Source organism: Gracilinanus agilis, chromosome 4 (assembly GCF_016433145.1).
Source record: "Gracilinanus agilis isolate LMUSP501 chromosome 4, AgileGrace, whole genome shotgun sequence".
In the NCBI taxonomy this organism is placed as follows: Eukaryota; Metazoa; Chordata; class Mammalia; order Didelphimorphia; family Didelphidae; genus Gracilinanus; species Gracilinanus agilis.
In genome coordinates, this window is record NC_058133.1 from 169403480 (window position 1) to 169430634 (window position 27155).

Genomic DNA, 27155 nt, shown 5'->3' on the forward strand with positions numbered 1-27155 from the left:
TTCTCCCTTCTCTTTCCCAGTGCTTAATAAGAAGCTTTGTCTTCCACAGGTAGCACCAGTGACATACTTGCGGATGAGTACTCACCCCAAACTCTACACTGCTCCTGGAAGGGTCCTATCAGCGTTTCCTTTGGGCATGTCTCTCACCTTCACTGTCCAATTTTATGACAGCATTGGAGAGAAATTCCACACACACAACACACAACTCTACTTGGCCCTGAACAGGTGAGAAATTCAGAGCACCATTTAGTCCCAGGATGTCCTTACAGTCAGTCCTTTAAAGTTTGTTCCTTGTTATTACAGCAGCTCTGTTGAGTTCATTCTCATATTACTTTCCTGAACTCTTTGTTGAAAGTTAGGAATAATGTCATTTAAAGTAGAAAATTTATAGAATGAGACTGTTGCCAGGTCCCAGTTCTGATTTTAGAGGGACTAGATGTCTAGGATTTCTTTTTAAATTTTTACTCAGTAAATTCCAAACATAGTATCTTTATCAAAAAGCCTTTATTGACCTCTTATGAGCACCACTGTTCTGGATACTTTATAAAGAAAGGTTATCTGTTCCTTGATATCTATTTGTTTACACTCTAAGATGGTGAAATTCCCTCTGAAGCCCCAGACTGCTAAATGCTTTGTAGTGCCCATGGCTGCCTCCTAGAACAGAACTCTGTTCATCCTTTTTTAAAGATATCTCCTTTTTAGCTAGTGCTGGGCCTAGAAGACAGGGAGACCTGAGGCCAAATCTGGCCTCAGACGCCAACTGTGTGACGCTGCTCAAGTCACTTCACCTCTGTCTGCCTCAGTTTCCTCAACTGTAAAATGGAGAGAATAATAGCACTTCTCACTATCATTGTTGAGATGAAATAGGATATTTGTAAAGTATTTCGTACAGTACCTGGATTATAGTAGGTCTTTAATAAATGCTTGTTTCTTCCTTCCATGTTTGTTTTCAGAGATGACTTGTTGCTGATTGGACCAGGGAATAAAAATTATACTTATATGGCACAAGCTGTTAACAGGGGAGTGACACTTGTTGGGCTCTGGGACCAGAGACACCCAGGTATGGCTGATTATATCCCTGTTACTGTGGAGCACGCCATTGATCCAGACACCAAGCTGACCTTTGTAGGAGATGTCATCTGCTTCAGTACTTACCTCGTCAACCAGGATGGTTTGTATCCCCTTCCATGGCTTGCCTATACACTGAGTAGTAGAAACTCTGAGAGCTTTTTTACTCATCTAATGCAATCCAACAAGCATTTATTAAGCTCCTGTTATGTACAAAGTACTTTACTTGTCCCCTAGAACCGAGTCCTAATATTTCTGAGGATGGGAAAGTGAGTGGACTTAAGAAGAATCATCCCTTTCTTTATGATTTGGGAATTTCATGTCAACTGATACTTCTCATTTCTGTCTATAGCTACTCAGCCAGTACTATAGCTGCATATAATGGGTATTTAATAAATATTGATTGAATAAATGAATTACTGTATATAGCCCTGTACAGTACTGTATTTCTCTTTGCAGTCATAAGTAAACTGTACCCCAGAGACCTGGGCATACCCTCAGCAGAGTAGTAACCAAGGATGTATGATAGAGAAATAAATTCTAAGGGCAGTAGATATATGATCTTAATTTGAAAACTTTGCTTTACACATATTGATTGTTATGGAATAAAATAGAAGGCTCAACTTCAATCAGTCTTCATTTTGATAGAATTTGGGCTCTGATGGGGACAAACACTTTATGCTCAGCAAAGGGTCTCTAGGCTAAGAAGTTATCACTGAGTTAAATGGGATCACAACAAAACATTCTTCATGCCAACAGAAGGGGCTGCCTAGCCTTGCTTGGCTCATGGCAAAGCTAAAATCAGACATGAGCTGGGAGGATAGTGGCTAGATGTAGGCTTTCAAGAAGGACTAGAATGACTCTACAGCTGCCCACGTTCATATATACATTTGGGACCATGGGTAGAGGTCTGCTTCTTGATTAGAGAGATTGTAATCAATATACCTCCAACTATTCTGAATAGACAAACCATGTGTCCTCATACCTGTTTATGTCATCTAAAAACAATCTTCCATATTCCTTCTTCCAAAGATTTAAGGCAGAATGTACAAGCCATATTTCCTGCCAGGCCTTACTTTTTTCCAGTCTTCCCAGTAGCTAAATGCAAAGTCTTAGAGCATATTAGCCTTTGACAGTGTCTGAAAAAATGTAACCTGAGAGCTCTTTCTGGAATATATAAATGTCCTTTCTTATCCTTTGTTTGGAGGAAAAAGGATTGGGAGGGAGAGAGCATTTTCCAACTTACAAGTCTGCCGCCTAATCCTAAAGGCCACGGGGTCTGTGTGTGTATGAGAGGTCTTTGGCTCTAGAGCTTCTCATATCAGTTCTGTGAATAAGATGTTGAGATCAAGATAAACAGGCACCTTTGACGTACACTTAGGCTAACGCCCAGGGGCATTCTGTTTTCGGTTATTTTTGCTAGGTGAGCCTGGGACGTGGATGATTTCAGCCGACAATATTCTACAAACAGACTCCATCTCTGGGGCAGTAGTGGCTAGGGGTCCAGGAACAGCAACAGTCTTTTATGATATTCCAGGAGTAGTGAAAACCTATCGAGAGGTAAATCTCTAAACACTAGGGGTTAAGACCAAATTGATTACCACCATGTACCAAAGTAATCTGTACCACTAATACCACCCTATCCAGAATGAACCCAGGCAATATTATCTAAGAATCTTTTGTTCCAGAGAAAGTGTGTGCCTCCACTGAAACTTTAATTTTTTATCAATTTTTTTATTTTAAAATATTTTTCCATGTTTACATGATTCATTTTCTTTCCCTCCCCTCTTTCCTTCCCCCTCCTAGAGCCGACAACCAATTCCACTGGGTTGTACAAATGTTATCACTTGATACCTATTTCCATATTATTTGCTGTAGAGCGATTTTTTAAAGCCTAAGCCCCAAATCACATACCCATATATACACATGATAAGTGATGTCATAAGTTTTGCTTTTGCATTTCTACTCCCATAGTTCTTTCACTTTAGTTAGTGTTCTTTCTAATAAGTCCTTCAGGAGTGCCTTGGTTTGTTGCATTGCTAATAGTAGCAGAGTCCATTACACTGGATTGTTCCACAATGTTATACTTTCTGTGTACAATGTTCTTCTGGTTCTGCTCGTTTCACTATGCATCAGTTTATTAAGGTTCTCCCAGTTCATATAGAAATCCTCCACATTATCATTCCTTATAACACAATAATATTCCATCACCATTGTATACTATAATTTGTTCAGCCATTCCCCTATCTAGGGACACCCCCCCCCATTTTCCAATTTTTTGCCACTGCAAAGAATGCAACTGAATATTTTTGTACAAGTATTTTTCCTTATTATCTCTTTGGGGTACAAACCCAGCATCCACTGAAACTTTAAGAAATAGAATTAGTAAGTACAATGGCCAGAGCTGAAATCCCCAGCAAGAAAAAATGGAACAATACAAAGAAACAGAAACTTGAACAGAGAAGATACTAAAATCATCAAACTTAACTTATAGGAATGCAAAACAATATGGTTAATAATATGACCTTTTGGGATGCAATAGAAATGACAAACAGGCAACTGAGCTAAACATTTTTATTATAATAGTTGGACATTGTTTAATGTCATTGCATGATGTAGATGTGTTTGATACATTGTGTTGTTGCTTTACACAGACACATAATTGCATAGTATGTATATATATATATGCTGTGTAGTACATGTGTAATTGTGTGATGTGTATGTTGTATAATACATGTGTGTAATTGTGTGATATGTGTATGTTGTACAGTGAGTGCAATGATTTGTTGTGTGACATGATGCAGGTGTAGATGTGGTTGAGTGGTGCAGGAATGTCATTGTGTGATGTAGGTATGTTGTATAACATATATTTTGGTGCATGATGCCAACATGTCATTGTGTGATAAGAGTGTAATGGTGTGTAATTACATAACACAGGTATGTCATTGAATGACATAGCTATTGTTGAATGATGCAGACATGCTATTGCATGTTGGGATGTGGCACATTGTGTCAGTGCCTGGCTTAGTATGTTATTGTATAACACAAGTCTCTTGTTGTGTGATGCAGGCTATTGAGTTTAGAGGAAGAAGAGCTATTTTGTTGAGGGAAAGTTGAAAGAAGTAGCATTTAAATTGCACTAAAAAAAATCCTCATTGACTCACTTTTTCTTCCTTTCTTTTTTCCCATTCTTTCTTTCTTTTGATATCCTAAACCATACTATCTCCCTCCCACTTGCTTGAGCAAAATAAATCCATATTGACTATGTCTAAAAATGTATGTCTTATTCATCTTAACTTTATTACCAATTTTTCAAGAGGAAGATAACATGCTTCACCATCAATCCTCTGGAATTATGGTTGACCCTTGTATTGATGAGAGTTCTTAAATCTTTCCAAGTTATTTTTCTTTATAACATTGTTATTGTACAAATTATTCTTCTGTTTTGACTACTTAATTCCACATTATTTCATACAATTTTCCCTAAATTTCTTTGAAACCATCCATTCCATCATTTCTTATGGAACAATAATTTTCCATTCTATCCATCCACTCTGGTTTAGTTAGTCATTCCTCAATAGACACTCTCTTCATTTCTAGTTCTTTGCTATAACTATTTTTGTACATAACTGGTTTTTTTCTTTCTTTGATATTTTCTGAAGTATCATCCTAGTAGTGATATAGTTGGATCAAAATTTATGTATGCACGGTTTAGTGATTTTAGGGAGATAGTTCCAAATTATTTTCTAGAATTATTGGACCAATTCACAGCTACATCAACAGTCCCTTATGTGACTGATATTTGATATGACATTTAAAGATTACAAAGATGTACTTTATTTTTAAATTTAATTTCTTCCCCAATTACACATAAAAACAGTTTCCAACATTTTTCATAGAATCCTGAGGCTCAAATTCTCTCCCTCTCCCCAACCCCCTGCTTCCCTTGAAATGCTAAGCAATCTCCTACATTTTACATGTGCAATCGTCTTGAGAGCAATTAATATTTTTTCTTGGAGGCTTTAAATGCAGCAATTGACTTTGTTGTCTTCTTCTGAGTTTAAGTCTACCCTGTGACCAAAATAATTTTCTGTGTTGTTTCTTGTTTTTATGTTTTGTTCATTTTCCTGCCATTTTCTTTTCTTTTAATTTAAAAAACTGTTAAAGTTGGGCTCTGTAACTGTGGTGAAGTGAGCACTGTTCCAAGTTTCAGTTTCTTTGTGTAGTTGCCTTCAGAGCTGACACTAGGGATATATTTACTTCTTCCAAGGTGGTATGATATAAGGAGAGGTATGTTTAATACTCTCCAGGTCTATGCTCTGGTCTGTGAGTAACCTCAAGTACTTTTTATTCCTTGGAACTGTGACCAGGGTCCCCCACTCCTCTCTGGCCACAAGAGTTGGTGTCTTCTGGTGTTTCTCCTCCCCCTACAACTGTGTCCTAGGATTGTGACCTGGTCCTGCATATGGGCAGAATGCCACAAGTCTTGAACCCCCAGAGCCAGCAAAAGGACCCTCATAATCTCCTCTGAGCAGCTGTAGGATCCCTCACTACCTATGGCTGAGAATTCCAGAAGCCTTGGATGCTGCTGCCAGTTTCCTCAGTGGGGCCTGCCCCTGCCCTGTGCCTCACCTCCACCCCAGTGCAGTAGATCCCTCCTGCCAGCTTTCTAACTTGTTTTGTACTAAAAAATGACTTCACCTTGTTTTTGTGTGGGTTCTGCTGCCCCAGAATTTGTTTTGAGGCATTATATCATTGCTTTTTGGAGGGTAATTTGGTAGAAATCATTGGGTTCCTGTACCTTCTCTGCCATCTTAGCTCTGCTCTCCAGAGATTTACTTTAAATGCATTATTTTATTTGAACCTTACAACAACCTCAAGATGTAGGTATTAGATATTATTATTCTCATTTTTCAGATGAGGAAACTGAGACTCAGAGGGACTACATGATTTACCTGTGGTCACACCACCACTAATAAATATCAGAGGCAAAATTCATACCCATGTCTGTCCTGAGTCAGTATTTCCACATGCCATTCTGTCTGGATTCCAATACAGGGTTTATAGAGTCCATGATTTCTCCTTTATTTTGGTGACAGGTGGTTGTTAATGCTTCTTCAAGATTAACTCTCAGCTATGATCCCAAGATCTACCTCACCAATACCCCAAATTCAACTGTATTCAGACTTTTCATCACTGCTGGCAGGAATGGTGTCAACCTCAAAGGTCAGGAAGGTGTCTCTGGGTTTGGGTGAGTGCCCTCATCATTCCCATCTCTCCCTAGATGTTTTCCCCTTTGAAGAGATAACCTCAAATCCCTTTACTGTTCTGTTTCTTCCCCTTTACCTCCCTTTACCTAGGATGGGTAAACAGCTGAACAAACAAATCACAGCGGGTTGTCCAGCATCAAAATAGGTGAAGGAGGGAAGTTGTAAAATCTCTTTCCCTAGAGATGCCATATACCGCTCTCTTGGATAATTGTTAACCCTACCTGAAGGCAAGAGAAGACATTTGAAAAATTACATTTTGTCATGATTCCTTGGCCATGTTTATTTCAGTGATTTAGAATCAAAGAAATATGATTCATGTCTTTTTTTCCTATAAAAGTTGGATTAGCAACTTATTTATTCATCTCTCATTTTGCTTGCTAGGTTCCTGTACCTCATCTCAGGCTTCTGCCATCACAAATATGCTTCTTCCTGAAACTCTTATGCTGTGTCATGTACAGTTTAGTAATACAATGCTAGACATTCCAGCAAGCAAAGTTTTCCATGTTCATTCAAATTTCAGCATTGATAAAGGTAAGCTCTGCCAGGTATAGTTAGTTTTTTCTTCTCCTTCTTTATATAATTGCCAGTTTATCATTGGATCAAAACTGTGTTCGCCAGTATCATTTGATATACATCAGCTAGAATAATATCACTTAACATTTTCAAGTGCCTACCCTGGAACCTTAATACACATTATTTAAACTGGCACCAAGAAACTTGTACTCATTGCCACCTCTATTCCACTAACCTCATTTTTTATACTTCAAAAACAATTAGCTGGTTCCAATGTCCTTGCCTCTTTTCTTTTTTTAACCCTTAGAATCTATATTGGTTCTAAGGCAGAAGAGTGGTCAGGGCTAGGCAATGGGGGATAAGTGATTTACCTGAGGTCACCCATCTAAGAAGTGTCTGAGGCCAGATTTGAACCCAGGACCTCCCATCTCCAGGCTTGGCTCTATCTACTGAGCTGCCTAGCTTTCACTATCTTTGCCTTTATACATCTTGTCCTTTTTGATGGGATTGCCCTTCTTTATACCTTTTCATTAATCCATACCATTAATTTCCTTCAAAATGAGTTCATTTTAACAACTGTTTGCTAAGTACATATATATATACATAACCTGTGCTGAGCAATGAGGAGGAAACATAGAAATTAGAGATAGCTAGTGGCACAGTAGTTATAATGCTAGAATCAGGAAGTGCTCAACTCTAGCCTCAGACACGTAATAGCTGTGTGACCCTGGGGAAGTCATTTAACTTTTATTTGTTTCAGTTTCTACAGCTGTAAAATAAAAAGAATAATACCAACTCTCTCATAAGCACAGTGCCTGGTACATGGTAGGGTAATATATAAATGCTTATTCTCTTTTCTTATTCCCCATGTTCTGTAGTACATACCTCATGTGTGTATACATATGGATATATATGATACATCCCAATACCACTAAAAAGCAATGTATTCTTAAGTACCAAAATGAGTGACATAGGTAAAATCTGTGCTTTAGGAATTGAAAGAGGAAAAGAATTCATATTGGATTGAGAATGGAATTTGCATTTCCTAAGAAGTCTTAAAATATAGAAGTAACAGACTGGCTTCTGGGCAGAGATGGAGGGCATGTAACAAAGGCTGACAAAAATGTGTTGCTTTGCATTTTGTAAACCTCATTACAAGAACTTTTGAAATAAAAAGGCTTAAAGAGGAAGAAAAAAAGCCTATGTACTTCCACCAAACTAGATACCCTGGAGAGCAGCTACACTAATGAATAATGGGGGGAAATGAACTGATGAACTCTGAGTACAAATTGAAATATAATTTTCTTCATTTTTTCTTGCTTTTTTTGAAATATGGATAGTATGGAAATTTGTTTTGTATAATGTATATTGTATTGCCTTCTCAGTGGCTGTGGAAGGAAGTGTGGGAAGGAAGGAATTTGTGAAAGTGTTAAAAATAAGAAATTTTTTAATTTTTTAGGAGAAAGAATAGTATTCAGAGCATCCAGAATTTCAAAAGAAATAAAATTCAAGAAAGGATCCTGAATCATGAAATATATTGCTTCCAATAGCTATATGCAAATGATCAAAGTTTATGCAACAAGCAGTATAAAGAGACAAATTTGATCTAAGAGGTGTCATTGAGATTTGGTGGGAAGAAACCCTTGACCAAATATGGCTCTGGGATGAATATACCTTGTTCAAAAGAAACAGGAAAAGATTAAGGGGATTGGGCAGCATTATCAATTAAAATTATGTATTCATGAGAAAGCTAGGAGCCACAATGGGAAAACTCAGAGGAAGAAACAGAAGCAATTTTGGCATAGCATATTACAGATCACCTAGACAAAAAGAAGAAATAGATGAGTAATTTGGGAAACAGATCACAAGCCTGGAATGGAGGCCTGATCTGATAGTGATGGGGGCTGCATAATTCCAAATACCTGTTAGAGTACTCTCTCTTCCAAAAGCAAACTGCTAACAACTTCTTAACTTCCCTGAATGATAATTTCATCCTTCAAACGACAGAGCAATTAACAAGGGGAAGCTCTGTTCTATATCTGTTTCTCAGTTAAGGAATGGAAATAATGCAAACTTTGAGGTGGAGTGGAAGTAACCACTCCCTCTTTGAGTCTGTGTTAGAGGAAATCCAGGAATAATCTGACATGCAACCTAGATTTTAGGAGAGCAAATTTCAAAGGGTTCAGAGAAAAGGTTAAGCAGATTTCCGGGACTAAAATCTACAGGGGAAATAAATACCAGGAGAGATGAGAAACTAAAAAATTAAATTCTGAAGCCATACAAAGAAACCATTCCAATGACAAGGAGAAACAGGAGGCTAACAGGTAAGGAAAGAAAAATGAGAAGAATAGGGCATATGCTTGTAAAAATAATGTCAGCAGTCCTAAAGTTCATAGTAACCTGAGACTGATGAGGAAAACCAAGGAAAACAAAAAATATCCTTTTTAGTTATGTTGGAGAAAAGAGAATTTAAAAAAAAAAGCTAGAACTGTTGCTTGAGGTGTTGTTTGAGGTGGAGAGAATGATGGTAACTTCTAACAGAGCTAGCTGCTTATTTCTTATTCTGCTTCCATTTGTAGTAAGCTTCCCTTTATGAATTTTCCATTGTTAGACTGGTAGATCAGAACAGGTTGTAGGTAGAGCTTGGCTAGATTTTTAGCAAAACATTTGTTATGTTATCTCATGCTATTCTAATAGGGAAAAATAGAGAGATGTGGGCCAGATTGATGAGAACCGTCTGATAGATCCAGAGCTGGTTGAATGGTCAGACTCAAGTAGTTTATAGGTCAGTGTTAGCTTTGGAATGATGTCTCCAGTGAAATGCCACAGGGATTTGTTCTTGGCCCTGTTCTGTTTAACTGTTTTGACTTGGATAAAGACATAGTGTGTCAGCTGTAAATGAGAGTTAGGATCCAGGTGTAAGGGGTAAAAAGGGGTTTTGATTGGGTAAATATTAAAAGGTTGGTCGCCAGGGGATTGAACAATTATCAGTTCCCAATTAAAGAATAACCTCAAGTTAAAATGACTTTTATGGAAATTTATTTACAAATGAGAAGAGGAAGTAGAAATAAGGAAGTAAGAGAGAGGATAAGATAGAATCAGTAATCTAACACAGTGGGTAATTTGCTCCGATCCCCTAGTTCAATCCAGGTAGATCTAATTAACCCTCAGCCGAGGGAAATCTGGTCTTGATCCCAAGGCTGGAAAGCCAGAGGTGAATGAAGCAAAAGCTTTAGCCACAGAGTCTCTATTAAAAGGAAGTTCCTTAAGAAAAGTTCAGGAAGATTCAATCTTTTTTTTTTCAAACATTTATTAATATTCATTTTTAACATGGTTATATGATTCATGCTCCTCCTTTCCCCTTCGCCCCCCCCGCACTCCCCCCACCCATGGCCGATGCACATTTCCACTAGTTTTGTCATGTGTCCTTGATCAAGACCAATTTCCAAATTGTTGGTAGTTGCATTGGTGTGGTAGTTTCGAGTCCACATCCCCAATCATGTCCACCCCGACCCATGCGTTCAAGCAGTTGTTTTTCCTATATGTTTCCTCTCCTGCAGTCCTTCCTCTGAATGTGGGTAGCGTCTTTACCATAAATCCCTCAGAATTGTCCTGGGTCATTGTATTGCTGCTGGTACAGAGGTCCATTACATTCAATTTTACCACAGTATATCAGTCTCTGTGTACAATGTTCTTCTGCCTCTGCTCCTTTCGCTCTGCATCTGTTCCCGGAGGTCTCTCCAGTTCGCCTGGAACTCCTCCAGTTTATTATTCCTTTTAGCACAATAGTATTCCATCACCCGCATATACCACAATTTGTTCAGCCATTCCCCAATTGAAGGACATACCCTCCTTTTCCAATTTGTTGCCACCACAAAAAGCGCAGCTATAAATATTTTCATACAAAGGAAGATTCAATCTTAACACTCACTATGTGGAACAGTCTCACCAGCTCCAGACCTCCTCCAAGTCCAGTCACAAACCAGAAGAGTGAGCCCAACTCACTGAGGTCTCTTTTTAAAGGGGCCTCTTTTGCATCACTCCCTGTGCCTTCTCCTTAGTTTGCATGTCCAATCACAACAGACGCTTTTCTTAGGACTTGGGAAATTCTGATTTGTCACTCATTCTAACAGACCAACCAACTTGTGAGTTAAGTAGGGATGTTTTCACCTTTGGTGATTAAATCTATATTGGGGCAGGGTAGATTTAATCTCATTATCACAATGGTCACTTCCCACTTTGACATGCTAGAACAGTGATTCCCAAAGTGGGCGCCACTGCCCCCTGGTGGGTGCTGCAGTGATGGGGGGGCGGTGATGGCCACAGGAGCATTTTGGAAAGTGGATTCAGTGCGGTAACCAATTTATTAACAAAAAAAAGAAATCAATTGCAAATAGTCAATCTCGATGATTTAAGATTACTGCTGATGAAAATAGAGCTGAGGATTACTAAATTGGTAGCAGCACACCAGGTTCATCCTTCTCAAATGTTTTAACTTTTTTTGTATTACATTCTATTCTGAGTTCAATAAATAGTTTCATAATTTCAAAGTTCAATGTTTCTAATTTACACCTTTCTTTACTACATTTTACAAAAATGGTAAAAACATTAATACATATATCTTTCCTATTAATTGCTATTAAAATTTTTTAAAAAATTAATTTCCAGTGGGCGCTAAGTAATATTTTTTCTGGAAAGGGGGCGGTAGGCCAAAAAAGTTTGGGAACCACTGTGCTAGAGCATTGAATTGAATCCAATAAAATGAAATGTAATAAGAATAAATGTTGATTCCTATACTTGGATTCAAAAAACTTAATAAGTTTAAGATGGGTCAGGCATGATTTGAAGTTTACCTGGAAAAGATCTGGGTCAGTCATAAATGTCAGTAAACATTACTAAACACCCATCATATGCAAAGCACTGTGCTAATTGCTAGGGATAAAAAGAAAGGCAAAAACCAGATTCATGCCCATAAGGAGCTCACATTCTAAAGGGAGAGATAATGTGTAAACAATTATATGATTTCAGGATATATGCAGTATAGTGGCAGTTTGGTGACTCAGTGGATTGAGAGCCAGGGCTGGAGTTTGGAGGACCTGTTTTCAAATGTGGCCTCAGACACTTCCTGGCCATGTGACCCTGGTTAAGTCACCTAACCCCCAATTGCCTAGGCCTTGCAGATCTTCTGCCTTGGAACCTGTAATATACAGTATCAATACTAAGACAGAAAGTAAGGGTTATTTAAAAAGATATATACAGTATAAATAGGAAGTAATTTCATAGGGAAGCTACTAGCAGTGAGGTGAACCAGGAAAGCCTTCTGCAAAAGATGAGATAAGAGCTGTGTCTTAAAGAAACACAGGGAATCCAGGAAGTGGAGATCAAGAAGGAAAGTATTCCAGGCATGAATGCAGGCTTAAAGTCAGGAAATGGAAAGCCATGTATTACAAACCTAGCATGGGTCAGGAATGTGATATGGGAGCCAAAAAACTAATATGATCATAGACTGCATTAACAGAGGTATAACTTCTAGGAATCAGGAGATGTTTGTATCCTTTGGTTATTTGTTCTTTGGATATTGAATTATTGCCCAGATACAGGCATGTATCAGTTCTCCATAAAGTTTTTTATTTACCATATTCATCAAAAAATCAGAGAATATGAAAGTGAAATGAACAGAAGTTGGAGAACCAGTTATACAATAACAACATTGTATCGACATCTTTCTGTTTTTTGCAAACTATAGAGAAATAAGGGAAGTGCAACATTATGTCTGTGTGTACATGTTTTAATTTACTATTTATTTTAAATTTTTTTAATTCTGAAATTAAATACCCCAAAATAGGAACATTTCCATTTACATAGCAAAACAGAAAGAGTATTGTAGATAAAACTATGAATCAGTATTTTAACATTATGTTCTTTTTTTAGTCTATAATAAATTCCATGTATTACTTTCAAAGCTGTCCTACTTGTCCATGCTTCCTTCTGATTTTCCTTCTGTTCTCTCCTATGCATTGCTTAAAATGTTTCAGTGACCCCTTTGGTGGAATTATTGTTATCCTTCTAATTAAAACAAAAGAAAAAACTCTTGTAGAAAATAGTACAACACACAGTGGCTACGTACAAAATAAAGTGTGTCTTTTTATATATGTTGAGACCATCACCAATATCGTAGTCAAGAGCTAGGAATCATCTTTCATCATAGATGCTCTGGAGTCACAGGTAATCACTGTATGGAACAGAATTATTTACTCTTTCAAAGTTAATTTTCCTTTACAATGTTGTTATTGTATAATTGGTTCTCCCACTTCTGTTCATTTCACTTTCATATTCTCTGAATGACTCATGATTCTCTGAAATAGTCTCTTTCATCCTTTCTTCCCAATCCCCTCCCCTCATTGCATTTGTTGTATTTCTAAAGCAAAATGTTGGGGGCAAAGGGTGAATGTTCAACCTTCCTTTGTTCATTTCCAATAAGACTGAGGTTCTTCTAGTGTCTACTTTCCTCCCCTTCTTCTGTGTTTGTGTGTTCTGAGTTCCCAGTTATGAGAGAGTATGTTTCTTTGTCTTCTTCCTTTTCTGTAGACAAGCACATTCCTTTTACCAATCTCCCTTCTCTTTACTCTTTCTAAATCTTCATCATGATACTAGTCTTCTCCTGGTTCTCAACTTTTCTTATTTGACTCTCTCAGTACTCTTTGAAGACAGTGAAATTCTTTAGAGACACCTGTCTCTTCTTCCCCATTAGGTTAGCACTACATTGTGCAAGCCTTTGCAATTGCTCTAGTAACTTGACCTTTCCAGATTTCTTTTGACTTGGGTTTGTATTTTAAAGTTTTTGCTCAATTCAGAAATGCATTAAAAAGTTCCCTGTTCCATTAAAGGTCTAATTTTTCCCCAGTAGAATTATGCTTAGTTTTACATAAGTTAATCTTGATTGTAAGTCTTTATTTTTTGCCTTTTGAAATGTGATATTCTTAGATCTCCTATTGTATTGATAGTAGAAACCGTTGTCTTGTATGATCCTGATTGTAGTTTCTTAGTACTTGAATTGCTTCTTTCTAGATCGTTGCAATTTTTTTTTCCTTTGACATAGAAACTCTGGATTTGGGCTATGACATTCTTGAGAATTTTTGTTTTGCGTTTTATTTCAGGAAGGTATTGGGAAATTCTATCTTCACTTTCTCTTCTAGCTCTAAAAGATCTGGGCAGTTTTCATTTATTTTATTGAATTATAGTATCATTTAATCTCATCTAGTTTTCAGGTACTACTAATTATTTGGGTAAGGCATACCACTTTCTCTTCAAACCTAGTCATTCATTTCTTTCCTCTAGGACTTTTGTTTCTTTTATATATATATATATATATATTCATGTATTTTAGGTATTCGTGTAGTCTGTAGGAAAATCCATTTTTTTTCTTAATGAGTCTTTGCAGTTGTTACTGTATAGTTGTGAGGTAGAAGTCATTTAACTGTAGTTTCTCATATTTCTTGATCACTACTCGATCTGGTGCAAATTTAAAATTATTACTGGAATACCTCTGGCAGGGCTGAACAGTCTAATACCATTTGTTTAGTCATCGTGGCTGGAAGTATGACCACCAAATTTCACCAACCACCTAGGTCACCAGGCTGTTGACTCCATCAGAGTATTCAATGCATATACTTATCCCAACAGATATAGCATCCTCACTCTTCACCAAATATTGCCCTCTTGCAAGTTCTTAGGCTCCTCCCCTTCCCACTGCACTGAGAGCCTTCCCAGGCTTGTAGGAAGTACAGTTGGTCCCCAATTCATTATTGATCTAGGAAGATGAAAATGGCTTTAATAATAAATATTTTAATAAATTATAACATCTCATTTTGCACCTTACTCCACATTTGGGATATTCCTTTCAATCCATCCAAATTTGTAGTTAATATCATTCTATACCTAAACATACACTGTGTGGATATAGAGTTCTAGAACCTTTAATATCAAATATGCCACTATCCCTGGAACATAATCCAGAGCTGTCAATTTACTCCTCTGTGACCTCATACACCATGTGGGTAACTTTCTGTGCCAGAGTATCTCTCTCTGGCTGCCATTCATCTAAGTATGTTGTCTTTCCCCTGTTAGAATGTTTGTACAGTATTTGTAACCCCAGCACTTATTACAGGGCTTGGCATATAATAAAGGCTTAATAAATGCTCTTCTGGCTTCTTTCAAATAAAGCATGTTGCCCAGATTTGGACTGGCACCCAATTGAATTAATTCACCAGTATTTTTTTTTTATTTTTTTTTTAAACCCTTGTACTTCGGTGTATTGTCTCATAGGTGGAAGATTGGTAAGGGTGGGCAATGGGGGTCAAGTGACTTGCCCAGGGTCACACAGCTGGGAAGTGGCTGAGGCCGGGTTTGAACCTAGGACCTCCTGTCTCTAGGCCTGACTCTCACTCCACTGAGCTACCCAGCTGCCCCCATTCACCAGTATTTTTTTAAAGCTGTTGCAGATGGATAATATGCTTAGTCCAGAACTGAATGGGAAGAAGAGTTAAATGAACAGTACTTTTCAGTAATCTCTCTTTCTTTCTCTCTCTCTCTCTCTCTCTCTCTCTCTCTCTCTCTCTCTCTCTCTCTCTCTCACACACACACACACACACACACACACACACACACACAAAATTTTCACAAAGATTCTATGTAGCTATGAATCAGGAAACAGCAGAAGCTCATTTTAAATGCAAATTTCAGGTGCCCCAAACAGCAGTGGGAAAGCCCACCCATTGAGGTGGGATTCCAGATTGTAAGGTCTAGAATTGAATAAGAGTAGAGAAAGTGGAAGCCCTAAATTTAGTTTTTTAAAGAGTTTATCTAATGGAAAGACCTTCATGGACTGAAGTAGAATGAAATAAACAGAACCAGGAAAACATTGTACACAGTAACAGCAATATTGTGGAACAGTTAACTGTGATAGGCTTATCAGCAAATCCAGGTCAATTCTGAGGGACTTATGATAAAGAATGCTATCCACCTCCAAAGAAAGAACTGTTGGAGTCAGAAAGCAAATGAAAGCATACAATTTTTTCACTTGTATATTTGGCTTTAAGTTTTGGGGTTTTGGTTTTATAATATTACTCACAAAAATGAACAATATGAAAATATGTTGTGCATAGTAATACATGAATAAACCAGATTGAATTGCCTGCCAGTGCTGGGAGGGGAAAGAGAAGAGAAGGAGGGAGATAAGTTCAATTATATAACTTGGGAAGATTTGTGTGGAAATTTGTTATTATTTGTAATTGGTAAAAAAAAATAAAATTTAAAAAGTTTAGCTGAAAAAAATGTGAAGTAGAAGGCAATAGAAATAGAGCTAGTAAGGTTTTCTTAAAGGTTGGGAGTCTTCCTACTGAGAAGAAAATGAATTTGTAGATAGAGTTTGAAGAGAAAGAAGGGCAATCTGCTAGTAAAGACAGGAAAGTATAAAATCAAAGGTATACGTAGAAGAATTGACTTTGGCAAAGAGATGGCCACCTCTTCATCAGAGCCTAGAATGAAAAAGGAATGAGTAAGGGGCTCCTAGGTGGCTCAGTGGATAGAGAGCCAGGCCTAGAGATGGGAAATCCTTAGTGCAGATGTGACCTCAGACACTTCCTACCTGCATGACCCTGGACAAGTCACTTAACCCCAGTTGCCTAGCCCTCTTTACTCTTCTGCCTTAGAACCAATATGTAATTTTAAGGTGGAAGGAAAAGGTTTAAAAGAAAAAAAGGAGAGAGTGGGGGATGATATAAAAGGGATGTGAGATGAGAAGAGGGAACAGTCAGAGAATGGCTTCAACTTTATTTATTGAGTTAAAACTTTAAGACCTTAGCTAAGAGTGAGAGATGTGGTACTCAGGGAGACTTGAGGAGATGAGATTTGAAATGGGAACTGGTGATAGGATAGAGAGTAAATCAGGATTGCCTTGCTGCTCTAAAGGGCCAGTTGAGATTAAATAACATAAATTTGTAGACTTAGCACACAGTTGACTTTCTCTAGCCCCTATTCCTGTAGCACATAAGCCAAAGCAGAGAAGGCACAGCACATGGTGGGAGTGATACAGAAGTGGTATTTCCTAGAACTTGGGAAAAAATCCCACAGATGAAGATAGGATGGATTACAATCTATACTAATAAAAGTAATCAATATATGAAGGAATTCAGCACCACTGAATTATGGAAAAGTCATGAAACCTTTAGAATAAATCATCAATAAAGGACTGCATGATTGATTGAATATCAAGGCAAAGGAAAAAGAGAAGTCAGAAATTAGCAGAGTGAGCCAGGGAGAACATCATGACTTAAAATCCCTCTTTCAAGTTGATGCCTTCTTTCAAGAAGCCTATTTGGGGGGCATCTGGGTAGCTCAGTGGATTGAGAGTCAGACCTAGAGACAGGAGGTCTCTAGGAGGTCCTAGGTTCAAATCCAGCCTCAGACACTTCCCAGCTGTGTGACCCTGGGCAAATCACTTGACCCCCATTGCCCACCCTTACCACTCTTCCACCTAGGAGCCAATACACAGAAGTTAAGGGTTTAAAAATGTAAAAAAAAAAAAAAAAAAAAGGCCAATTTGGGGCCTGCCTTTCATTCCTATTCTATTAGCCTTAACATTCTTGGTTTGTATTAGTCTGTTCTTGTTGATCTGTTGCTTTTTAAGTATTCACTAATAATTTTCACATGTGGGTGTTCATTTGTATCCATGTTCTGCTTCTTTGGAATTCCCCCACTTAGGCAAGAATGGTGGAAAATAGGTTCTCTACACTGATTCCATTTTCATTTCCCCCAATTCTCCTCTCTTTTCTCTAAAGTGTCTATGCCACTCTTTTTCCCACTCCATCTCGTTCAGACTGGCCATTAAGAATCCTGTGAATCTTCCTCCTATGTGTTTCCCTCTCTCTATAGGGGTTTATGTCTGCCTAATCACAGTCCGACCCCAGTCTGAGGAGCTTCTTCAGGCCCTGAGTATAGCAGACACCTCAGTCTATGGGTGGGCCACACTCATCAGTGAGCGTAGCAAGAATGGGATGCAAAGAATCCTCATTCCCTTCATCCCTGCATTTTACATCAACCAGACAGAACTGATTCTTAGCAACAAGCAAGACATCGGAGAGATTAGAGTCCTTGGAGTGGACAGAGTGTTAGAGAAACTGGAGGTATGTTTTAGGGTAAGCCTAAATAAATAAAATAAGTTTTTAAAATATGTTCTGTATTCCAAGTGCAAATGGTAAGGAACTGGTGAAAATCTACTCACAATTTTCTGTTTTGGAATCAGTCCAGTGTTCTGCCCTAGGATCTGCTTAATTTAAGGGTCTAAAGCAGAGATTGGCAACCTTTTTGGCTGTGAGAGCCATAAATGCCACATTTTTTAAAATGTAATTTCTTGAGAGCCGTACAGTGCTCATAGTGCACGCTCCTGTAACAGCACCTGAAAAAAAAATTGGCTTTATGGCTCCTGCAGAAAGAACCTTATCTGGCCCTCAAAAGAGCCACATATGGCTCCAGAGGCATACATTGCTGACCCCTGGTCTAAAGGATACAAAACTGTGAAGTGTTAAGTAGACACAAGTAAATGATCTTAAAAGGTTAGAAAGAAATATTAAAGGACACCTATACCTGGAGATGAGAAAACTGAGAGAATTAAAGTTCTTAAGCTGAAAATAATAGTGTGACCATCTGACCTTTATCTTCACAGAGATCCAGACAAAATTAAATTGGAATAGTTACGGTTAAACAGAAAGAAGAGTTCCCTTCTTTGTATTTTGTTATTCAGTCTTCCCGCAACCCCTACCCCCACTCACCCCCCAATGTGTCCAACTCTTCATGACCCCATTTGGGGTTTTCTTGGCAAAGTGGTTTGCTACTTCCTTCTCCATCTCATTTTACAGATAAGGAAATTGAAGCAAACAGGGCTAAGTGACTTGCTCAGCTAATAAGTGTCTGTGGCAAGATTTGAATTCAGGAAGATAGACCTTCCTGACTCCAAGCCAAATACTCTATCCATTGCGCCACCTAGCTGCCCTCTTTGTATTTGCTGAAGGAAAGTTGTATATTCCTCCTTAAAGATTTTGAGTGGACCAGTCTAGCCCCATCCTATAGTTTGTTAAGCAAGATGGACTTTAGAGAATCTTTCCATTAATGGAAGATTACTAGTACATAAAATTTTTCCTGAGCAGTGTCGCATTACTTATAATTAACAAGCCTCAGCAACCTATTAGGATTAGCACTTTAGAGCTATCTTTTTAATTCTAATTTGAAACAAATCAGATAGGCTAGGACTTATTATTCTTCTCATTTTACAAAAGGGGAGGAAATGAGACTGTGACTTACTTGTATCAGTAGAACACATCAGCCTTCTTGTTTCCATTAAAAGCCCAGCTTCTCGGGCCAGTACTACGACCAATCCCCTTCCTCTATCACTTCCAAACAACCTTTCTAACACCTTAGTTCCCTTCATGTAGTCAACAAACCATTACACTAAGGAGCCGATTGCATGAAACTGACAAGGAGGTCCATAACACACAAAAATTAAGAGTCTCTTTACTAAAGACTGTTATAGGTAACTGAAGTAAAGAGGTTTGGAAAGGAGGGAGATTACCTCTGAAATAATCCTTCTTTAGGGTTTCCAAGGGCTAGTATCCACTATTAACTATAAAGAAATAGGGACTTAAAATAACAGAAGTTTAATTTTTAAAATTAATTTCTTTTCAAATCAAGTTCTGCCTTCAGTCCCTTCTGCTTCCCTGCCATCACATCTTTTGTGTAAAGCAAAAAAACAAAATAACCCTGTTATAGATATGTAGTCAAGCAAAAAAACAAAAATCCTCATTCACCATCTCCAAAAATGCTCAGTCAGCATGCTTCAGTCTTATCACGTCTCTATCACGGGTGGCATAACATAGTTATTGTACTGACCTCAAGTTCTTTGTCTTTACAATATTACTACTATTGTATAAATTGTCTTCCTGGTTCTAATTCCAATTCAATTTATGTAATATTTTTCACTGGTTTTTTTGAAACTATCCCCTATATCATTTCCCATAGCATAAGAATATTTCATCTCTTTCATATACCATAACTTGTTCAGTTAATGGAGATTCCTTCCCAGTTAATGGAGATTCCTTCCCCTTCCCCCCATTTTCCAGTTCTCTTGCCACCTCAAAAGGAGCGGCTATAAATTTTTTTTTGGACAAGTGGGTCCTTCTTTCTTTGATCTCTTTGGGGTATAGCCATAGATATATCATTGGGCCAAAGAGTATACACAGTTTAATAGCTTTCTAGAGAGTTCCAAATTGCCTTTCAGAGGAACTGGACAATTCCACAGCTCCAGTAACACTACTTATTGTATCCTACAATGTCATTTTCCATTTTTGTCAGTTTTGAAGTTTTGAAGGATAGGAAGTAAAACTTCATAATTGTTTTATTATTTGCATTTCTCTAGTTTTTAATGATTTTGAGCATTTATTCATAAGGTATAATACCTTGGATTTCTTCTTCTGAAAACTGTTATCATATTATTTTACTTGATATCAATTGGAGAATAACTTTTATTCCTATAAATTTGAATAAGCTCCTAAAAAGGGTTAAAATTAAATGAGAAGTCTTTAGAACAAGCCTCTTTTTGTGTGCGTGTGTCATAGCCCACTTTGTCAGTTTCATTGCATAGAGTAATGGGTTGTTGCCTGTATTCATAATGGAAGACAATGCTCAACTTCAGCTGGAGATTAGTCAAAATAAAAATATATTTTCCCATCCAAGGTAACAGTCCCCCTGAAATCTAAAAGGTCCAGGTTAAGAACCCAGGCTTTAGAAGGTAACCTGTGGATTAGCCTATCTCCATTAATAAATTGTTATCTTATACAGTGCTGGATGGGCTTATTCTTTATTCCTCCCCATTGTTATAGACAATGGTTTAGGTTTTGGTTTAGGTGGTGGAATATTTTTTGGCTGGGGGTGCAAGGTATCAGGAGTCAAAACTTTTCAAAATCCTCATTCTTTATCTCTACTTAAATCTTTTTCATAGAAAATTGAAGTTCCCTTCTCCAACTTCTATTTTGTTGGGAGGGGGGGAAGTATGGTCCATTGAAATAGTCATTATTTTATGTTAGAGGCAGAAGTGGGTTAGTGAGCTGGATTTTAACATCACTAGTTACTAGGTTTTTTTTGCCATTGCTAAGTCATTTAGACTCTGGACTTCAGTTTTCCTATATGTAAAATTGGGCGATTATCTTATACCTCAGAATAAGAAGTATTTTTCATACTGCAAAATGTTACTTGTTACCCTACCTTGTGTAGTAACAAACAACTTAGAAGATTCAGACTTGCTATCAATGTTCCTCTTTTATACTCAGAAAAACCAAAGGTTAGTCTCAACAGACTTCCTGAGATTCCTTAGAACCCCCCTCCCATGCACTGCTGTGGGTATGTAGAGGTTTGTAATATGAGATATTTTTAAATTTCTTTGCCCTTCAAATCAAAGCAGCTTTATTTTCTTTTTCAGGTTTTCCCTAGTGCCCCAGTCCTGGTTGTCTCTCCCCATAAGAGATCATCCCTCACTCCAGGGTTGGCCATCTACCCTGTTCATGTTCTCAACTTCACATCACTCCAGCAGATGACAGCGCCGGTCTTCATCAACATCTCCTGTATACTGACAGGCCAGAGAGACGCTGTGCCAGTGAGGGCATTGATGGAGAAATCCAGTATGGGTGGTAATTTCCTGAACCCTTCATGATGAAAACTCTTTCTAGAGCAGCTGAGGCCAAAACTTTCATTTCATTCGGTTTATGCTAATGGAGAATTTAAATCTAATCCAAATGCTATCTCCATTGTGGATGGGAACATGTTATTCCCATGTTCACTTTACATAGTCACATCCAGCACCAGTGATAACCCAGCACTTTCTGAGATGCTTCCTTTCTTGTCAAGCTCCAATAACCCTTCCAACTTCCAAACCCTCCATGTGAGTATTAAGGTACCTGATCTCTAGATAGCCTGCTTTCCTTTATAAATATTTTTGTTATCTGCCTCCACAAGCTCCACCCAGCCCAGTCTTTACCTTTGATATGCTGCTTTACATTTATTGACCTGGCCTAAATTCTTATGTCTTTTTGTTTGTCATTATTTATTTCCTAATCTAGGTAGGGCATAGAATTCCAGGCCTTAAGTCAGAACTCATCTTCCTGAATTCAAATATGTCCTCAGACATTTACTAGCTATGTGACCCTGGGCAAGTCACTTCATTGTGTGCCTCAGTTTCCTCTTGGAAATGGAGAAAGAATTGGCAAACTGCTACAGTATATTTAAGAAAACCCCAGGAAGGCAGCTGGGTGACAAGAGCTCCTGGGTTCAATCTGGACTCAAGATACTTCCTAGCTGTGTGGCCCTGGGCAAGTCACTTAATCCCCATTGCCTAGCCCTTGTCACTCTTCTGCCTTGGAACCAATACACAGTATGAATTCTAAAATGGAAGGTAAAGGTTTTAAAAAGTCCCAAAAGAGGGGGCAGCTGGGTAGCTCAGTGGATTGAGAGCCAGGCCTAGAGACCTCAGACACTTCCCAGCTGTGTGACCTTGGGCAAGTCACTTGACCCCTATAGCCTACCCTTACCACTCTTCCACCTATAAGTCAATACACAGAAGTTAAGGGTTTAAAATAAAAAAAAAGTAATGTAGCATTGTCACAAGTCACACATACAGTAAGTCTCAATCCCCAACTTGTTTTTGATGGCCTCAAATGCCATTTTGTTTTCAAGCCAGAAATCCAAACCAGCAAAGTTAGGCTTAAGTTCAGCTATTTTTGTGCATCTTAAGCATAACCATTACTTGGTAAAAAGCTCCAAAAGGATTAGATTAGCCAATTATTCTCATCTTTTAAAAAATCTGACTATGTTTTATTCCTACAAAACATTTAGATCAGTGTGAAGATTCAGGTGTTGTACAGCAACTGATTGGCTCTTACCAGATTCTTCTCTTTACACTTTTTGCTGTTCTTGCATCAACAGCTGTCATCTTCTTAGGTGAGTAAACCAGTGGATAAAACCTTGCCACATTTCATTTCCCCATCCAATTTGTTTAAAAATAGTCAAGTTTTCAGGATATCAGTGATATGAATCTAATTGAAAGGGATAATTGTTTCTTATATTTCAGTTCAACCGGGGTAAGGCCAAATGTCACCCAAAGAACTGATTCTTAAGACAGTCAAAAAATTCAACAGGAGGGGGCAGCTGGGTAACAGTTCAATGGATTGAGAGCCAGGCATCCAGCCTCAGACACTTCCCAGCTGTGTGACCCTGGGAAAGTCACTTGAACCCCATTGCCCACTCTTACCACTCTTCCACTTAGGAACCAATACACAGAAGTTAAGTGTTTAAAAAAAATTCAACAGGACTTTAGTTCCTCTCAAACAGCCCCTCTTCCCCAAGCCCTGACCCTGTTTATAGATGTTGGATCTTTTGGTGGAATTTATGGCTTTGTTCTTTTCAAAAACTGAAACTATTTGTTTAAGAACTGTGTGCCAAGGTTATCTTCATAAGGAGTAAATGGTGAAGCATTTTTAAAACACTCAACTATATGCAAGGATCAGAAACAGTACAAGCAGTGGTTATTAGTGATTATTAGTCCAGAAGGTCCATGTTCAAATTTTCCTACTTGGCAGGACAATGCTAATTCACCTTGACTGTGTGTTCCTTAGAGCTAGGGACTGTTTTTAAGCTTTTCTTTTTATCCTGCTCTCAAGTGCAGAGTCTTCAAATATAAGCACTTTTGTTGATGGATTCACCTCTTCTTTGTAGCCCCCTAGCCCAGAGTAAGCACTTCTTAAATGACTTTTCATTCATGGGAAATTCCACCAGAATACAAATACTTTTTAGACCAAATATTTAGTGTACATTCAATATTTTGGGTACCTGATGGGGGACTTTAAATAATCTTAAAACATTCAGTGAAACCCTTAAATATTAAAATTTAACACTGAAGTTCCATTAAAGTTTGACCATCTTCTTAGCATACCCAAGGTAACACAGCTTGCCCTGCCCTTCTGCCCTCAACAGTATTAGATAACCTTTTTGTTCCCACCTTTCTTTTCTCTTTCTGGGTTATTCCTCCAGGTTTCTGACTATTCTTTTTTCATTCTTCCAGCATACAATGCCTTTCTCAACAGGGTACAGACTGTTCCAGTTGTATATGTCCCAACCCCAGGAACTTCACAGCCAGGTAATAATAAATTTGGGATTAAATCTCTCCTCAGTCATTATGTAAAAATTTTATTTTCAGCTCTCACTTTTCTCCTTTCTAGGTTATTCTTATCCTTCCACAAATCCTCCATTCATGAGTCCACAACCTCCACTTGCCTCAAGCAGACTGCAGTACTGGTTATGGAGTGTGAGGCATTAATCTACCTAGAAAAGGCCTGTCTACGTTCTCAATTAGGGAATGTAACAACTCGGGCCAAGTAGCAAAAAGGTGGTGGTGAAAATGTCAAATAAAGAGATCAAAACTGCTGTTAAGATGCTTTCTTTCTCATTTCTCTTTATGCACAAATATTCTACAGGCAGCATTTCTGATAAAGAAAATGTGCTAATTTAAGTCTTGGCTGTCACTAACTGGCTGGGTGATCTAAAAGAAGCCATGCAACCTCTCCAGAAACTCAGGTTCTTCATCTATGAAAAAAGTGTTTTTTAACACCTCCCCACAAAAAATACTTTGTCTTATAGACTCAATTTCCTGCTCCTCAAATCTACTTTCACTACTATTTTATACAAAGCTTTATGGATTGAGGTAGAAAAGTTCAAGTCTTTAAAAAATTATGTTGGGGCAGCTGGGTAGCTCAGTGGAGTGAGAGTCAGGCCTAGAGACAGGAGGTCCTAGGTTCAAACCCGGCCTCAGCCACTTCCCAGCTGTGTGACCCTGGGCAAGTCACTTGACCCCTGTTGCCCACCCTTACCACTCTTCCACCTAAGAGACAATACACTGAAGTACAAGGGTTTAAAAAAAAAAAATTATGTTAATAAAGCCAATCTGTTCTGATAAAAATTTTAATATCTAGCGCTTGTCCCAAAGACTGTTGCAGCCTTCCAACTCTTCTAATCCCAAGTGTTTACTAACTAATGGGGCAATCTTCACATTAAAAGAAAAAAGAACAGTAAACAAAACTGTACCAAATTTGTTTTATTCTTTAATAGTTCCCCATTATTCTTGACTCAGTCATTAGTGCTGCTTCCGCCTGAAGGAACATCCTGGGAAAGAGAAGAGTAAACTGTTAGCTGTAATCTTAGCTACCAAATGAAAAATTGAGTTTCCAACCCCTTTCAATGATCTTCTTTAAGCCTTCTTAATTACTCTTAATTTTTCCTGCTTTGTCTCAGCCTTCCCCCTCCCTCCCATCTAGTCCCCTCTTTCATTTGAGAGTTTTGAGGTTCTCAGAAAAGCCACAGGAATCATTTAAACATCTCCTTAGAGCAAAGTTTCTTGCAACCCATTAGAATCTTAATAAGTGTTCATTATAGAATTTGTCAAAAACCTGCTATTTCAGAATAAGGCACAAGCATCAACACTAACCTTCTGTAAGTCTTGCCTTTCCTCCAGTTGGCTGACAGAGTACGGTGGAACATCCCACACAGAGAACCACTGTTTGTGCATGGCTAAAGACAGTGGTGATTTTATAGCAGCCTGAAGGGAGAACATCAGGAGTTAAAAACACTTCCTCCACTATTCCTCACCCATAAGTACAGTGCCCTAACAGCACGTGAGATCATTTTGTCTTTTTAAGTTTCCTAAAGCAGAAAACTCATTTAAGTTATTCCCTATATATCTCCTGGAGAAAGAGTTAGTACAGGCCCAAACCCTAGCACAGCTGGAACGTAAAAAGTTTGGCAAAGTTTCAAGATACAGAAAAACCCACACCTCGATTCTATCAACAAAACATCAATTACAAAAGCAGAAATTGCCCCCCCCCCCGCCCCGCCTTCAACATTTCTAAGCGCAGAACTTTTTTTCAAAGAGTTTCACACACCCCGCCAAAGCCATCCTCCCTCCTCTTTGGAGATTTCAGTTTCTCGGGTCTGCATCCCGGGGGAAAAATGTATTAGCACTCCCATTGGCATAACAAAGCCTCCCTCTTATAAAGGGGGAGGGGGGAAGGGGATCGGTTCGCCACGAGCCGCGCAGGGCTGGGCTGGGAGGAGAAAGAGGATCACACTGGAGTGTGTCACGAGTGGGGATGGGGGGGTCGGCCCACGCGGTGCCCAACCACACGTGACCTCACCGGGGCACTTGACATCCATGAAGTAGGAGTTTGGACTCTGCACCAGGCGCTTCTTCTTGTGTTTCCTCTTTTCCTCCTCGGGAGAGGGGTGCAGGAGATCTTTCGCGAGCTGCGAGGGGCGGAGAAGTACAGATTAGAGACCACCGGGAAGGAAAAGAAAGGAGGCGGCCGCCATATTCGGGCCCTATCTCCTCCGTCCCGCACAAGGGGCTCGCTTCGGCCCTTACAGGTAAGGTCCCAATTGAGGCTGTGACCGGAGTACCCTCCCCGGCCTGCAAATGATCTGGGGAAGGCAGAACATGGCCTTGTCCGAAACCAGGGAACTCACAGGCATGTTGGCGCCGAGAGGACTTCACCGCCGGAAAAGAGCGAAAGCGGAAATCCTGCCCTTTATATATTAAGTAAAGGCGGAAGTGACGTAGCGACATCGCCACGCCACCATCTTGAGGAGGTCATTCCTATCTGCGCTTCCCAGGGTAATGATTTCTTCCGAAAGGTGACGATCATGCGAGGAAGGTCTCAAGGAGATTATAATGTCTCTAAGACTCTTCAACTTTGGGATGGTCGTGCCGACATCTTGAGAAGGTCCCAAATAGTTCCTGAGAGCAATAGTTAATGCATTAGACTGTCCCTTTTATTTAGCATCCCAGAATATGATGCCTGAAAAGAACACCACAAGTAGAAAATGGCAGAACAAATTACAAATGTAGTCCAGGAGATGAGCATATATTAAGCGCATACTGTGTGGTGGGCCCTGTGCCAAGCCCTGGGGATACCAAGGAAGACAAAACAACAGCCCCAGCCCTCTAAGAGCTCACAATATAATAGAGACACCATGCAAAGGACCACATTCAAGTCAACTAGCATTTATCGAGAGCCTACTATATGCTAAGTGGTGAAGTAGATAGAATGCCCTGCCTAAAGTCAGGAAGAGTCACTTTCCTTATTTCAATATTGCCATTTTTCAGATGAGGAAAATGATGTTCTGGGAAGTTACCCATGGTGGCAGAGTTTCAAA

At 38.8% G+C, this 27155-nt stretch overlaps 2 protein-coding genes across 3 annotated transcripts in view; one reads left to right on the forward strand and one right to left on the reverse strand.

The window, feature by feature from the left end:
• NUP210L (nucleoporin 210 like) overlaps positions 1–24329 on the forward strand; it is a 128866-nt gene extending 104537 nt beyond the window's left edge. Inside the window, exons 31-40 of the mRNA XM_044672740.1 lie at positions 50–225; positions 954–1171; positions 2492–2628; positions 6168–6294; positions 6720–6869; positions 17784–18046; positions 21379–21586; positions 22788–22892; positions 24013–24087; positions 24170–24329. Coding sequence (XP_044528675.1) covers positions 50–225; positions 954–1171; positions 2492–2628; positions 6168–6294; positions 6720–6869; positions 17784–18046; positions 21379–21586; positions 22788–22892; positions 24013–24087; positions 24170–24267 — 1557 coding nt within the window. The 3' untranslated portion in view covers positions 24268–24329. The remainder of the gene's footprint in view (positions 1–49; positions 226–953; positions 1172–2491; positions 2629–6167; positions 6295–6719; positions 6870–17783; positions 18047–21378; positions 21587–22787; positions 22893–24012; positions 24088–24169) is intronic.
• A 697-nt stretch (positions 24330–25026) lies between these two features.
• Positions 25027–26571, reverse strand: RPS27 (ribosomal protein S27). Of its 2 annotated transcripts, none has more exons than XM_044677215.1 (4): positions 26466–26571; positions 26138–26246; positions 25432–25542; positions 25027–25109 (listed from the first exon to the last, which is right to left on the reverse strand). In XM_044677215.1, exons 1-4 carry the CDS (start codon positions 26469–26471, stop codon positions 25081–25083), a joined length of 255 nt encoding a protein of 84 aa, XP_044533150.1. In that variant the 5' UTR covers positions 26472–26571; the 3' UTR covers positions 25027–25080. The 2 variants fall into 2 exon arrangements, with proteins under 2 accessions (XP_044533150.1, XP_044533151.1); XM_044677216.1 differs by lacking the exon at positions 26466–26571 and adding an exon at positions 26365–26454.
• Between the last annotated feature and the right edge of the window lie 584 nt (positions 26572–27155).

Coding starts and splice junctions, on each gene's coding strand:
- RPS27 (XM_044677215.1), bottom strand. Junction 25,543..26,137: donor CATGGATGTCAAGTGCCCCG/GTGAGGTCACGT, acceptor TTCTCCCTTCAG/GCTGCTATAAAATCACCACT. Junction 25,110..25,431: donor AAAGGCAAGACTTACAGAAG/GTTAGTGTTGAT, acceptor TCTCTTTCCCAG/GATGTTCCTTCAGGCGGAAG.